Here is a 16208-nt window from a genome sequence, read left to right as displayed (position 1 = left end):
GTAATATGGTATATGAGGCATATTACATCTATGAAGCTAAGCATAGATATTAATATATGTAATTGCAATGCCTTTATTTTAGTGAGTTAAGTATACACATAACACATCATTTCTGCATAACTGACCTTTGTCAGACAGACTGCCTTGATCAGAGGAGCACAGATAAACTACTGTATTTATTTCCCCAATTGATCGCCATTCTGCAATTAGTTTTTTTTTAATGCCTGGGGTCATAATTCATTTTGCATATTAAACAAACACCTGAATAACCACCAGAGGTGATCATTTACATTATATTGTGATACACACAAAATCAACTGTACAAAATCTAACCCAGGTACATGTCTGATCATTTCTTTTGTGTAATTTCTGTTTTAATTTCTGTTGCAGGCAGAGTCTGTGTATGTGGACACTCACTATTTGACCCTTTCTTCAGTTTCTCTTGTCTGTCCTCCACAAGCAGAGACTCACTGATAGACAGCTGTTACCCATTCTAGGCCTGACACATCCAAACACGACCACACCGCAAGTGTATCCTTTACAGGTATGCAAGTTTTCCAAATAAAATAAATCGCATTGTCCTCAAAGGTGTAGTTACCTTAACCAAAGTCCTCAGTTATGGGAAAAAAATTGTAATACTTATTATCCTCCTTCTTCTTTCCTCATCTACCTCTTCTTAAAAAAATGACAATCAGATTATTTCTTAAAATTTCTACTTCATTAAATATCCGTTTATTGCTTTGGCAGAACAATATTGAAGCAAACATATGCAAGTAAGCTCATCAACTATTAATAACCTGTCTCAATTTCTTTTCTTTCTGTCTCTACAGCTAAAGAAACACACTACAATCAACAATGGCGGTCCAGTTAAGAGTAATTTTAGAAGAACACAACATTCAAAAATTGAAACTTCCAACAGGAATTCCAAATACATTGGAAGATCTTGTTTCCATAATTACTGCAACTTTCCAATTGCATGGGGAAATTGGACTACTATACCAAGACAGTAACTTTGACAATCAGTTTTTCAGTGTCACCTCAACTGCTGACTTGCATGACAAGGCCACTGTTAAAGTGATCCTAAAAGAGCCGACAATCACCCTTGACCTACACCCAGTATTTGAATCATCTACATTGAGTACAGTGAGCACCCACACTGAAAAAAGTGATTTTTGAGAGCGGTAAATATAATCTGTGAAAACCATATAAAATTTACTTGATTATTGCAGCCAACCAAGGAATTTAAAAGTAATGGGTAAATTCTACATATGCTACCCATTCGTCAACAGTAACAATCATCACATTGATAAAGGCAGTAAAGTATACCCTTAAACCGTGAGTTTTTTTGCTTGAAATTGCGCATGCGTCAGCCCGCGTTTTTGAGTGACTGGGCGACGCTGGATCCTCTCAACGGCTGCCATCGAACAGCAGAAGATAAGGTAAGCTCAATTTAAGGTCATTTTTGAAATTATGAGATATTACACATCACTTTTATTCTGCGTTCATTTGTTTAAAATGTCATTACTTGAAATTAAAGTTTGAAACTGTCGCTGGCGTCACCATGGCCCGGCACACACCAAGCCAACAGCCGGCTGTTGAGCAACGTCTGCCCGTCGGTCAGGCAACTTGGTATGTTGTGTTTCTTGCGTCGGTTTGATGTGTTCAAATACACAAACTGACCCCAGGCTAGAGGTCTGCATTCCTGCGGCTGTTTCGCGGGACCCGACCGGTTTTCTTGAGCACGGGAATAAATTTCCAGATAAAACGCAGTAACGTTAGCGGTCGGTAACTCTGGTGTAATTTTAACCGGAGCGGGTGGCCTAACTATATAGCACTCCCGAGGGAGAGAGAGAGAAAGAAAGAGAGCGCATTCGCCGTGCTGTGTGTGTGTGTGTGTGTGTGTGTGTGTGTGTGTGTGTGTGAGAGAGAGAGAGAGAGATTACATTTGAATGAGAGAGAGAGAGAGCGTTAAAGAGCGCATCCGCCGTGCTGTGTGTGTGAGAAAGAAAGAGAGCGCATTCGCTGTGCTTTCTGTGTGTGTGTGTGTGAGAGAGAGAGAGAGAGAGAGAGAGAGAGTGAGTGAAAGAGCGCATCCGCCGTGCTGTGCGTGTGTGTGTGTGTGTGTGTGAGAGAGAGAGAGAGAGAGAGGGAGAACAAGAGAGAGCGCTACTGCTTTGCACTAACGTTACTTCCCTTTTGTCTTGTTTGAAACATAAAAACAGTACCTCTGTATCCCATTTTTAAAAAATTGTGGGATCAGTTAAAACATTTTAGAATAATTTTTTTATCTTATATTTGGTATTTTTTTAAACATCAGTGTTTAATAATTTTTTTATAATCTTGTAATATGGTATATGAGGCATATTACATCTATGAAGCTAAGCATAGATATTAATATATGTAATTGCAATGCCTTTATTTTAGTGAGTTAAGTATACACATAACACATCATTTCTGCATAACTGACCTTTGTCAGACAGACTGCCTTGATCAGAGGAGCACAGATAAACTACTGTATTTATTTCCCCAATTGATCGCCATTCTGCAATTAGTTTTTTTTTAATGCCTGGGGTCATAATTCATTTTGCATATTAAACAAACACCTGAATAACCACCAGAGGTGATCATTTACATTATATTGTGATACACACAAAATCAACTGTACAAAATCTAACCCAGGTACATGTCTGATCATTTCTTTTGTGTAATTTCTGTTTTAATTTCTGTTGCAGGCAGAGTCTGTGTATGTGGACACTCACTATTTGACCCTTTCTTCAGTTTCTCTTGTCTGTCCTCCACAAGCAGAGACTCACTGATAGACAGCTGTTACCCATTCTAGGCCTGACACATCCAAACACGACCACACCGCAAGTGTATCCTTTACAGGTATGCAAGTTTTCCAAATAAAATAAATCGCATTGTCCTCAAAGGTGTAGTTACCTTAACCAAAGTCCTCAGTTATGGGAAAAAAATTGTAATACTTATTATCCTCCTTCTTCTTTCCTCATCTACCTCTTCTTAAAAAAATGACAATCAGATTATTTCTTAAAATTTCTACTTCATTAAATATCCGTTTATTGCTTTGGCAGAACAATATTGAAGCAAACATATGCAAGTAAGCTCATCAACTATTAATAACCTGTCTCAATTTCTTTTCTTTCTGTCTCTACAGCTAAAGAAACACACTACAATCAACAATGGCGGTCCAGTTAAGAGTAATTTTAGAAGAACACAACATTCAAAAATTGAAACTTCCAACAGGAATTCCAAATACATTGGAAGATCTTGTTTCCATAATTACTGCAACTTTCCAATTGCATGGGGAAATTGGACTACTATACCAAGACAGTAACTTTGACAATCAGTTTTTCAGTGTCACCTCAACTGCTGACTTGCATGACAAGGCCACTGTTAAAGTGATCCTAAAAGAGCCGACAATCACCCTTGACCTACACCCAGTATTTGAATCATCTACATTGAGTACAGTGAGCACCCATCCTGCTAGTACTGCTGAAACGGACATCTGCCCTGCAGATCATGATGCATCCTCAGAGGTGTCAAACTGCGAATCTTCAAGTTCCAGTGATACCATTATTCTTCCTGATTCATGTCGCTCTGCTGCATGGCCAGTGCCATTCCAAGTACCAGAGTTTTCCAGAGACATAGAACTAATCCTTGCAGAGGCAAACAACTCGTATCATGCCTCTGGAAGACACTTCATGGATGCCAGTATTAAATCAGCAATAATGCAAGAGCTTGCAAAAGTAATTTTTTCATACAACGCTTACCCAACCAATGAGCAGATCCTCTCAGTAGCTGAAGCCTTGGTTTCTAAGTTTCCGTGTCTTAGGGAGCCAGGTTCATTTGCGGGATTATATGGCTGGCAGCAGCGCATAAAAAACAAGATGCACAATTACCGTGCCAAGCTAAGATCTCGAAAATATTCTTACCCGGAAATTGAAATCAACACCTTAAAAAGGAAGCATCCCGCTGATGTAGGGCCTTTAAAAAATATAAAAAAGGCCAAAAAAGCAGAGGTTAATTACCTCCCTCCACACCCTACTGGTGAAAGCCAAGAGACACTGGAGAAAGAGAGACTTGAATTAATTTGTGAAATTACAAAGAAAAACAATGCAAAGATAATTGCAGATAAAATGAATAAAACCTTCTCTAGCCGAAGAATTGAAGTGGTCAGCCTCAGCCCCTCTGTTGATGTGTTTAAAGAAAGGTGGCCAGCATTATTCACTGAGGCTCAGGTGAGAATTTTTCTTTTTTTTCCCCCCACTAAGATACTTTCATGTGATTACTATGAGATCTGGTCTGTCATTTAACATATAATTTTTGTTCTTTTTACTTCCTAGATCAAGGAGGAGTTCAGACGCATCACAACGGTTTCCTTGGAGGAGACATTCCTGCGGAAGCTTGATGAGTACACACCTGGTCTTTTGCGGCTAATGTGTGCCAAAGGAGGAGCAGCTGGTTGCAAGATGCGTCCTCTGCTGGACAGTTTAAATGTATGTTATTTTATTTTTTCACAGATATATAATTATTAATATGAGGGAATTAAAAGTTAAATTATTTGTAAACAATTGCTTTGTTGTGTTAAGTTGAGCTCCTTACCAACCTAAACTAACTTTTAACATCAGTGTGTGAATTCAGTCTTATCCATCTATTTTCTTTGCTGCTTTATCCGGGTCAAGAGAAGCTTAAGCTAACCCAGCATTTATCAGGCGAAGGGGCAGGGTTCTCCCTGGACAGGTCGCCAGTCTATTGCAGGGCCGGAATTCAGTCTTAGTACATGCAAATAACCCCCCACTCTGCTAAATTGTATCTCCCTACAGACACAGAACATTGAGGAAAAAAGAGATGCTGTTGTCTGCTGCCTCATTAACTACCTCGGTGAAAGACAAGAAGATCTTTTCCATGAATGGCAGGTATGTCATATGGATAACATATTCTTGATTAACTCAAGGGATCCTCCTCTCATATCTCCCTTTTCCTTTTGTCTTCTACTCCCTTCTGCTCTCCTTTAGATAAACTGAAATATATTGAAAGAGCATCTTGAAATAAAATTGTGTGTGCTTTTTGTTTGTTTCTTTTTAACACTTAGGAATGTGAGGAGTACACAGACAAAACAATGAAGGTGATTGTGAAGCACAATGTCATGGCTGAGGAGGACGATTTGTCTATTGTGATCGAGGGAAACCAAGTGATGGAAGGATGTGGAAGCCGAACAAAGGCATGCATACTGCTGATGGGACTCATATATGCAATCAACATTGAATATCCAAAGGAGCTGAAGAACACATTTGAAGCTTTTCAAAAACTTTTTTTGGAAATTGATGGGGCAAAACTTCTGAAGAAAGTCCACAGCCTCAAAAATAAGCTTATGCAGTAGACATTTCTCTCCTTGTTTAAAGGGGATTCTTTGTTTGGACATACCTTGATGGAGTTGTAATGGACTGTTTTATATTTTTCTTCTCTTCCCTCATTTGCTCCACATACAGACACAGACCCATCCACTGTTTCTCAGCCCTCTCCATTGCTCTGTGTTTTCCCCCATATTGACAGAAAAGGAATACTAATAGATAGTGGCCTGAACAATTTTGATCTCACCTACCCTCTTCCCCATTTGTTTGCTTATTTCATTCTGATCCTATCTGCGAGAGTGAGAGTAAGGACAAAAAAAAAAAAAATGATGGTATTTTGTTTTTCTTTTATCTTTTTTTATATTTAATACTGTACATGCACAGAAAAACGAGGTTGTGTGTGTGGTTTTGCCTTTTAAAATATAATAAGTGGCCTCTGAAAGAGTTGTATGCGAGTAGCCAATTATTCAGAAACAACATTTGAAAATTATCTTAGTGAGCTATAAAACAGGTTTATTTGTTCATTATTGTGTGAAGCTGTTGCACTTTATTTAGCACTTTATTCTGTGTTTTTAGATACAAGAAAATCTTGATGTGATTGATCATTCAGCACTGCTCTGATTTCCTCACTTCTTTTTTATTTTCCTTTTTTTGCTCCCCTCTCTCCTCACTTTTCTTTTCTTCTCTGATCTAGATGTGTTTTATTATCCAACATTATTGAAACAACATTTGAAACTGTTGTCTTAATGAGTTATAAAACAGGTTTATTTGTTCATTGTTGTGTGAAGCTGTTGTACTTTATTTAGCACTTTATTCTGTGTGTTTTGATAATTTGGTGCATCAGTGCTGCATATAAGCAAGACTGTTCAGTTATTTTGTTTTATGAATGTATATGGATAACAGACCACTGGTCAGTTACTGTTGTGTAAATCTGAAAAGACACAAGTTTAGTCTAAGAGTTTAGATAAAAGAAAATCTTGATGTGATTGGACATCCAGCTCTGCTCTAATCTCCTCACTTCTCCTTTTTTTCTCCTTTTTTTTTTCCTTTTCTTTGCTTACTTCTTTTCTGCTCTGATCTGGATGTCCTAAAACAGGGAAATGTTTTATTATCCAACATTATTGAAATATTTGATAGATCAGCGAGTTATAAAACATGTTCATTACTTGAAATGTTGTGTAATGCTGTTGTGCTGCACTTTATTTTAAGTGCGTTTTCTGATTTTTTGGAATAAAAACATTGAGTTGATAACCAATTTAAATGTCTTTATTGTAGAGGTAGATTTTACCTTCTCTGAATAAGTAATTGTTATTAGGTAACTGATATTAATAAACTTCGATTTAAAGAGATAGTTTTTACCTAATAAGTAGGTGTTGAATATATACATAAATGTGAGGTATTTTTTACCCAATTTTTGTAGTATTTAATAGCTTTTTACTTCAGATAGTTTATACTCAATATATGGGATTAAATCTACCCAGCCAAAGACGATAGTTTATACTCAATGTATGGGATTAAATATACCCAGCCAAAGTCAATAGTTTATACTCAATATATGGCATTAAATATACCCAGCCAAAGTCGATGCAAATTGTTACCTCAGATTTATTGGGTAAATTCTATAGATTAGTTTTTACAGTGTACCGCTAAAATAGTTTGCTTTCATGGCAGGTGTTATTCATTTTTTTTTTCCATCACTTTCTTGCCATCACCCTCATAACTTACAGGGAAACCAAAGTGCTCCCAAAAGCCTGACCCACTGTTGGTTATAGGAGGATTACATTAATGTTACTAGGCATTTTGCTAGCTAGTGCAGTGTTTTCCCGACTGGAGTGGTGTTTGGAGGTGGGCAGGTAAGGCAGCATGTCACGTCATTTGGGATGTCTTGTTGAGCGTTGTTGCACTGAAAACATTATATTTTGTACACTGATTCTCTTTTATCTTTTTAGATATTAGTCGTTCATTTGTAATTCCTACCGAACGGTTCAATACGAATACGCGTATTGTTACACCCTTAATATATATGTTGAGACTACATGAGTGTAAAGAGATTTGTTCCCATATTTTTATTTTTAACAGAGTGATCTCTTTCGTCAATTACCAATCACAAATATGAAATTCCTGAAAACATCTTGACTTCTCTATTGCCATTTGAGTTGTCAGCAAGAAAGATTTGTCAGCAAGTAAGAACATATCTGTAGCCAGACCTTCCTTTTTTACTTTGAGACATGATAAACATGTGTTGATGCTGACCACTTAAAACATTCCATTATTTTTGGCCTTAGTGAATTTTAAACACTTTTTAAGTAAACTGTATTACGTTTTACCTCGAAATCATAAAAAAATAAAACATTTTGGTAACTGAATAATGAATAGCCTGCAATCTTTTGAAAGCAAAAAAATAATAATAATAAATTATAATAATAATAAAAAAAAAACATGACTTAAGCTAATGCTCTGACTTTTGGTACTATTGTGCCAAGAGGCTTTTAATGAAGAAAAGGCTTTAAAAAAGCTGAATTAAATACTTTCATGGGAAAACCGCTTATCCTATTATGAATTAACAGCTTACCAGGTAATCTCCAACATATTTGCCATTAAACCTTAGATTTAGATTAGTCCATTTTTAGTTTATTTGAGATGTCACTGAAATTATGTAACAGACAGGATACACCATACAAGACTTTCATTTCTATAGTTGCCACAGACATTGACAGACTCTCAACTTGAAGTTCAATTTTATGTCAAGATTGCAGTGTGATTGGTATAAACAGCAGACATCATCCAAGTTACCCATTATGCTTTCTCCAATAGCTGTAGACCTTTCCATTTCCTGATTTTTTTTATAAAGAAAAAGTCTAAAGGGAAACATAAAAACCAAGTGATACCCAACTAGAAATGAGAAAGTATTCAGTGCTTTTTACTCATTAAAAAAGTCAAGAATCTCTGTAAGATTTACTTTATTTCATAGGTAATGGATATTCACTTTTTGGCATTAACCTAAATGATTTGGACTAAATAATTTAGGGTGTCAGAAGGAACTATTTCCGGTTGGATTTTTTAAAAAATGTGACTCGACTATTTTATAAAGCATCTCTCCAGTGTGATTCCAGCCTCATGGTCTGACATCTGGGTCACAATTACAACTGTGCAGAATTCCACAATTTGATGCCAAAGCAATTTAAGGTAAAATAACAAACCAGACATAACATCAAATAATTTTAAGCATAGCAAATGCAAAAAAAAAAACATGCAAAAACATGCAAAATAATTAAAAAGTTATCACACTCTGTTGAGTGAATGTTTGAAAAGAATGTTTGAAATGATGCGATGCCATTGCATGTAATAGTATAGAGCACTATGGTCTTTGTGATCCGTCATTTACAAATGCATGAAAACCTAATTTATTGATATAGTACTATGATCAATACTGATTGTTGCTGTTTTGTGGTGAGACTGTGATAACAGATGCAAAAATGCCTTCTTTTTAAGCCCACACTTCTCATAAGCCCACACATTTCATTAAATCTGTTATTGTAATAAAACAGAGAAGCATTATTTGCATTTTCACAATACTAAGCTACATTTACTTGTATGTTTTGACTCATTTGTTGCAGGCATCTCAGCTGGATGAGAGTGTGTCCAGTTTTTGGCTTCATTTCACAAATCAATACTGGGCTTCGGAGCTGGATAGAGAAAGTCATAAACATCCAGAATCTCAAATTACATATATGCACATACAGATACAGATAACGGTGTCTCACGTAATTTAATGCTTTACTATATTTACTAAGAACAACACACTCTGTTTACATTTTCAAGATTTGACCTTATTACTAAACAGCTGTATCTTTCATTTTTAAGAAATCTTAAATCAGAATCTTTGTGCTATAACTTTTTTTTTTTTTTTTTTTTACAATTATTCAAACACTCATGTTACTCAAGTACCTTTATATTGTCTGCTTTACTGTTTATCCTCTTATTATATGCCAATACAACTGCATTCAAATATACCGTACATTCACCAACCTCTTGATTAGGTACAACTGTCCAACTACTCGTTAATGCAAATTTCTAATCAGCCACATGGCAGCAACTCAATGCATTTAGATTTGCATCATGGATGTGCAGCCAACAGATCTGCAGCAACAGTGTGATGCTATTACGTGAATATGTACCAGAATTAAGGCTGCACGATTAATCAAAAAAAGATCACGATCTCGATTCGACCCTACACACGATCCTAATTCAGCTTTTTCTACGATTCAGCTAATTGAATTTTCAGGGTCCCGAGAGAAACAAGGAATATGCAGAAGTCTTCACAGCACCATTGACACCTTCAAATGGCGTTAAAAGTGTCACATACTGTATTTATAAGGTATAATTCACCCAAAAATGTAATTTCTGTCTTCGTGTAATGATGTATTCGTGGCCACGAAATCACACGTGAGCTGACTGCCAGCTTTTGTTTAATACCGAGAACGCACACGTGCACGCATGACGGTAACTTTAGAGAACTAAACACAACCTGCATAGGCTGTGAATAACAGGTAATGAAGTTGTAAAGAAAGTTAAGTTTGTTGCACAGAGCGATCGTTTGATAGCTGCGTTGAAAGAATGATTTGTACGTGTGTTTTTTTCTCATTGTGACAGCAGCCATGAGCAACACTTGGAAGTGAAAGTGAAACCTGTGCGCACATCAATGATCATATAGCATTTTTAGGTTATGATTACGACAAGCAGTTGATGTTTTTTCTTTCATAGCGAACACAAAGTGTTGTGCATGAATATAAATGTTTACTGAGTCAGTATAATAACCCTAGCCCATATATAATGTTGAATATAATGCAAGAAGGAATCTGATAATGACAAAATTCTAATTTTACTAGTGAAAACAAATGGTCTAATAATGCTGTCAATGACAGATGACAAGAACATGTCTTAAACATAATAAATCAACTTTTTAATAATGAATAGTTATATTCTGATGACATAATTTTACTGTGAATTAGCAAACAGGACATATTGAAAGTCTGTTTAAGTCCACCATAATGACGGTACAAAATTTAGCATTTTAAGCAAAAGTAGGCTACACATAGGCCTAATATTATTATTGTTGTTTTACCATATGTTTGAGAATTAACAATAATAATATGCTAATCATATTAACCTTTAATTTACATCTACATAATCGTAAGAAAATTGTGATCTTAATTTTAAGCAAGTAAAATTAAGATTTTAATTTAAATTTTAATTTAAAATCGTAATTCACATTTTTGATTTTGAATCTATGCCACGAAGGATTAAGGCAGTTCTGAGAGCAAAATGGGGTCCAACCCAGTACTAGTAAGCTGTAAAGTAGCTAGTGAATGTGCTGTTTATATCCAGATATTTGTTTGGATCAACCTATTCAAATCTTTACTGGTGGATTTCCAGTCTTCTTTCATCCAAATCTGTTTGATATAAAATGTTTACTTTAAATACTTGAAACTTTCATAACATGATTTCATAACATATTCATGCTTGTAAAATGATGGTTAATGATGACTTGTGTTGTTTTATTTTTATTGAAGATTCTTAGTTTTATAGGTAACACATTAAAATATGTGTGCACTAATATGCATTATTATGCATTAATTAATATGATAAATAATGTCTGACTCATGAAGGACTACCATTTTTAACAAAAAGTCTATATGATGAATACATCATATAGATTAGATTAGATCAACTTTATTGTCATTACATATGTAAAAGTACAAGGCAACGAAATGCAATTTACTGTAGGTCCAACTAGGAGTGCAATAGCAGCAAGTGCAGGATATAGATATATACAAACTGTCATTAATTAAATGTATCATAATAAATTTTCAATTAACATCTGGTATTAACTAATTGTGTAAATAAATGTGTTAATTATCAAAAATGAGTTATTTAAACTATATTTGCAAGAATTGATCAGTTTGTTTGTAAAAAGGGTTAAGTGTTTTTTGAAGTAATGCTAACAGCCATGCTGTTATAATTCTGATTATAATTAGTACAGAACCATATTCAAAAGTAGTTCACAGTATGTCATAGATATACTGACTGAATTGTTTCCGGCTCCTGATTATGTACCTCAAAACAGAATGTGTATGCTGATCCTGCACAGCGTGTTGACCTCCATTTTAGTGCTGTATTGCATTATAAACACTATTTGTCAAACCCTCCTCCCTCTTCCTCCCTCCGCTCTTCCCTTCATCCAACTTGCATTTCCTTCTATCAGTATGGATATGAGGCAGGTGGCTGAGCAAGAGAAGTTTGACACAGTTTCATTGTCAGATGTTTAATGTGCTGTAATGCTGATGCTGAATGTGTGCATGAATGTTCTGGGCCAAAGTCAGTTTGTTCTGCACCACTTGCTATGATACAATGCAATACAATCTGTAAAATCAAACTGTTTCAGAATATAGTTGTGTTTTTCTCAACCCCAACTCCAATAAAAAGCAACACACCCCATCAATGAATCAAATTGATATAACTAATTAATATAATTTAAAATGAATATGATAAAATATTATTCATTTATTAATTTTCCTTCGGCTTAGTCGCTTTATTTATCAGGGGTTGCTACACTGGAATGAATCGCCAACTATTCCACCATGTGTTTTACATAGCGAATGCTTTTCCAGCTGTAATCCAGTACTGGGAAACATCCATACACACACATTCACAAACATACACTACGGCCTATTTAGTTTATTCACCTATAGCGCATCTCTTTGGACTGTGGGGGAAATCGGAGCACCCAGAAAAAACCCAGGCAAACACAGGGAGAACATGCAAACTACAAACAGAAATGCCAATTTAGTCGAGACTCAAACCAGCAACCAACTTGCTGTGAAGCAACAGTGCTAACCACTGAGCCACTGTGTCACTCGATAAAATATTATTAAAATACAATTTTCTTAAATACAATGCATTAAAAGTAACATTAGGATAATTCATATACAACCTAATAATCTTTCAAAACTTGTAAACACTACCCACATTACTTTGCCATTTTTCTTTAAAAAAGAACTGAAAACAAGTAATTATTAACCCTCTACCGCATGGTGTTGCCATATGGCAACATAATATTTATGTCCATTTCCCTGCCACTGTTTCTTTAAGACCAACGTTCTAATTTTATTGTTGGAAAAAGTAGATCTTAGTGTAGCCAATGATGTGCTTTGGTGAAGTCACATGACATGCAGTGTTTTTCTGTAGCGCAATTTCTGACAGACTGGCGTTTATTGTGAGTAGTTGCTGAATGCAAATGGAAACGTCAATGGAAACAAAGGATCAAATTATGTAAGATCCCCCCCAAAAAATCTGAATCATCACCTCCAGTAAGTTATGATGACATATTCACAACTCAAAATATTTTTTTTATTAAATTATTTTTTTGTAAATCGATCAAATGTGTGTGTGTGTGTGTGTGTGTGTGTGTGCGTGTGTGTGTGTTAACTGTGCAACAGTGGAATGTGCAGTATTGCTATGAGTTAGCTAGCTAGCAAGGTCAGCTGTGAACTTTTAAGTTGTAACAATAACAACATGAGTGCAATTAGTATAATGTTGATTAGTTTTATGTTAATGGCATTTGCAGTTTGGATAAAATCTAGTTTAATTGATACTACTAATACTACTTTTGAATAGATATGAATACAGGGAACAGTTTATTAGCGAGCACCACCATGTTCTATGGTAAGTGAAACAAGAAAAGGACAGAACTGGCTCGTCTTGCAAATGAAAGTGTGGATGAGATGGGTTTAGTGACCATGAGAATGATACAGATTAGACCTTTAATAAGAGCAGTGATGGAAACAGTTCAGGTAAGTCAGCTCTGAGGCATATAAGACAGCCGTATAATATGTAGTATAAACATTGTTAGCTAGTAGCTACAGTATTATTCTGATACATTTGGATAGACTTGTTATTTATTTGTTATAATATTACTGGAGAAAATTTTATAAAGTATCTTAAAAAGGATCTTTTTTACAGACCTTCAAGTTAAGCCATTCTAAGAAAAGAAAAACAGTCAAATATTTTGTTTTTAATAGATCAATTATTATGTGTCCAGTAGAGGATTAAATCAATAACATAATTCTATATGTTTCTTTTATTTAGTATAAATATAATGATTATTGAAGCACAGTCAATAATTTTCAACTTTCTTTGATTTGTAGAAAGTTCAAAATAACAGCATTTATTTAAAATAAAAAATTTTGCAACATTATCATGGCTTTTGATCGAATTAATGTGTTTTTGAAATTAAAATTTTTTCTTTGTGTACATAAAGTATGACTGGTTATAGTACCGTCATGGTTCCACAAGCATGTGAAGCAGCAGTGATTTACAACAGTGATAATTAGTTTTTCTTTAGAATAAATAAGCATATTAGATTATTTCTGAATGATCTAATTTCTGATCATGTGACATTTTACTTTTACATAAACTACTTTTAAATTTTTATATAGTTTTAATGAATAAATAAAGAAATTTTGAATTGCTGAACTGATGGAAATGACAAGTATAAAGACTGCAACTTTGGAACTGTAAATATAACTTATTGTCTCTTAATAACAAATATTAATTAGCTGAAATTATGTAAATAGCCAAAATTAAAATAATAAGCATATTAGACACTATTTTCTGAACAGTAGAACAGGTTGGTTGCTGTGAAAACATTTTCTGGCAGGCTGTTAATCTGGAAAAATCCCAATTCTGTGTGGGATCTGACCTTAAAGCATATTTATAGAAAGATCTATAACAGGGGTCTCAAACTCAAATTGGCGGGGGTGCATGTTACATTCAAGCAGAAGAAAAAAAGTGGAAACCTGACATTATGATGCATCTTAGGACAACAGACATGACGTTTATATTTCAGGCATTACCTGTCACCAGTGATAATGCAAATCATCACATCATGTCACACATCAGCTGCTGAAATGTGGTTGTTGTGTGTATAGTTAAGCGTTAGACACAGTAATTCTTCCACAGAGTATATCCAGTCAAAACTCTATCTTTTTGTTTGTATCTATCTTGCTGTACATATTGAAGGGGTAGTTTAAATAGCTATGAAAATACTACAAATAATTGGTATAATAATTATTATTTTGTCCCAACCCAAGAGCAGCAGAAAGCAGTTTGGCTAACTTAGGTGACTTATTTTTCCCAATATTTTTCTTTTTTTTTTTGTAAAACTACAACAAAGAGAGGAGAGGTATGTAAAATATTCACATTTACTTTAACAAGTTCAATTCAGCAAGCAGTACAATTTTACTAATGTATATAGTTTTTATGCAAATCTTAATAAGTGTTTGAGGAAAAGCTATTACTGTAAATGAGACCATTTGAATGGAATATTAGCACAATTACCATATTTGTTACACCACCACCATATTGTGTAACCCATGAAGAAGTGTTTGTATGACAAAATACAAGTGGGATAAAACTGATAATAATCAAAGGACCTTAATAGAGCTTAAGTAAAAATAGAGCATTTACAGACATGTATTTTAACCTTTGTCCATACAAGCCTACATTTACCAACCAGTCTCCGCTGGAATGCCTTAAATTATTATAAATTAAAGTGCTTAATGTCTTTAATTCAACAAATCAATAACTTTCTTCTGTAGAATAAAAAAGAATATACTTCAAAGAATGTTGGTAATTTATCAGTTTTAGCAAATAAACTAAATTTTTACAGAATGGACATGAGGTATTTAACAAAGTGTTGCCCTTTAATTAAAAAAAAAAAGATAAAATTGGTTGATAAAAGGTTAATAAAATCATTAGAGATTTTCCTTTCTGAGTGAATTATTCCCTCTGACATGCCACAAAGCTAGAATAAAAATTTTGACTCGTTCTTCAAGTGTGCTTCAAATTCAGGATGGTCCCAACCTGATTCCCTCCTTTCCTCCACACATATTTTTCTCTGGTCTCCTGCATGTTTTACCCCTCCCACCATCCATCCCTCTCGCTTTCTCCCTTTCACTGCAATGAAATTCAGCATGTTTGCAATCTCTCCTTCTCACTTTCCAGTCCATTTCAGCGTGCAACACGATACTACAAGAGCATTTCCAACAATAGAAATCTTCGCTCTCCGTAATCGCCGTAAACAAGCTCCATCACTGCATTTCATCGCTCCATCATCTCTGCCTCCCACACACAGACACCATGCAGTAGCATAAATCAAGAGATGTGGGTTAGAATACAGACACACACACACATACACACACAAATACATGTGCACATGTAAACACACAATGTGACAGCTCAAATGTTTAACTCAATGTTTCCCTTCATCAGCCAATTTTCTTTCACACATCTCAAACGTGCAATAAAAATCGCCAGCCACACACCAGCAACCCCCTTCCCGGTGCTGTAATTAACACTCACACTTAATACACACGCTCACGTGCAGCCTGCCAGAAAGTACAAGAAAAGAAGAGGGTCTTACTGAGGGTTCGGGAGCCGATACATCCCATGGTTTATTCACAAAGGCCCTGGACACCAGCAAGGAAGCGCTAGCCTTTCTCTATACATTCTCTCTTCCTCTCTCTCCTTTCTCTGTTCTGGCTGCTGATTCTCTCCACTCATGCTGCTCCCCCCCTCCCTCTCATTCTCTCTCTCTACCTCTCTCTCTCTGTCTGTGCAGTCTTAGCCGGCAAGTCAGTGCTTCAGAAATTACCAATATTAGTACTTGTATAATTGTATTGTACCAATTATTAATCATTTAATGCAATCAAACGTGTGTGTAAACATTTTATTTAGGTATATTTGTAAACATTTCATACAGAAATTTCATATATGTAT

At 35.2% G+C, this 16208-nt stretch overlaps 2 protein-coding genes across 7 annotated transcripts in view; one reads left to right on the top strand and one right to left on the bottom strand.

Annotated features, from left to right (window-relative positions):
• Positions 1 to 15969, bottom strand: part of fam131bb (family with sequence similarity 131 member Bb) — a 90998-nt gene extending 75029 nt beyond the window's left edge. For all 5 annotated transcript variants that reach the window (XR_015511236.1, XM_087286851.1, XM_087286852.1 and 2 more), the window contains exon 1: positions 15853 to 15969. Coding sequence is in view for 4 of the 5 variants with exons in the window: in XM_087286851.1 (XP_087142977.1) it covers positions 15853 to 15880 (28 nt within the window). In the remaining variant the exon portion in view is untranslated. The remainder of the gene's footprint in view (positions 1 to 15852) is intronic.
• On the top strand, positions 1382 to 6624 carry LOC147840229 (uncharacterized). Of its 2 annotated transcripts, none has more exons than XM_087286848.1 (6): positions 1382 to 1439; positions 2733 to 2886; positions 3173 to 4256; positions 4362 to 4514; positions 4842 to 4934; positions 5111 to 6624. In XM_087286848.1, the coding sequence occupies exons 3-6, from the start codon at positions 3198 to 3200 to the stop codon at positions 5396 to 5398; spliced, it is 1593 nt and encodes a 530-aa protein (XP_087142974.1). In that variant the 5' UTR covers positions 1382 to 1439; positions 2733 to 2886; positions 3173 to 3197; the 3' UTR covers positions 5399 to 6624. The 2 variants fall into 2 exon arrangements, with proteins under 2 accessions (XP_087142974.1, XP_087142975.1); XM_087286849.1 differs by lacking the exon at positions 1382 to 1439 and adding an exon at positions 1572 to 2620.
• Positions 15970 to 16208: the final 239 nt, after the last annotated feature.

Source organism: Danio rerio, chromosome 16 (genome assembly GCF_052040795.2).
Source record: "Danio rerio strain M-AB ecotype USA chromosome 16, GRCz13ab, whole genome shotgun sequence".
Classification (NCBI taxonomy): Eukaryota; Metazoa; Chordata; class Actinopteri; order Cypriniformes; family Danionidae; genus Danio; species Danio rerio.
Note: the sequence above shows the minus strand (reverse complement) of the source record. Positions and strands in the feature narration are given on the sequence as shown.

Excerpts from the sequence above, each read along its gene's own strand:
- LOC147840229 (XM_087286848.1), top strand. The coding sequence starts at position 3,198 with ATGGCGGTCCAGTTAAGAGTAATTTTAGAAGAACACAACATTCAAAAA. Across the intron at positions 4,257-4,361 it reads CATTATTCACTGAGGCTCAG|ATCAAGGAGGAGTTCAGACG; the intron begins GTGAGAATTTTT and ends TTTACTTCCTAG. Across the intron at positions 4,515-4,841 it reads CTCTGCTGGACAGTTTAAAT|ACACAGAACATTGAGGAAAA; the intron begins GTATGTTATTTT and ends ATCTCCCTACAG.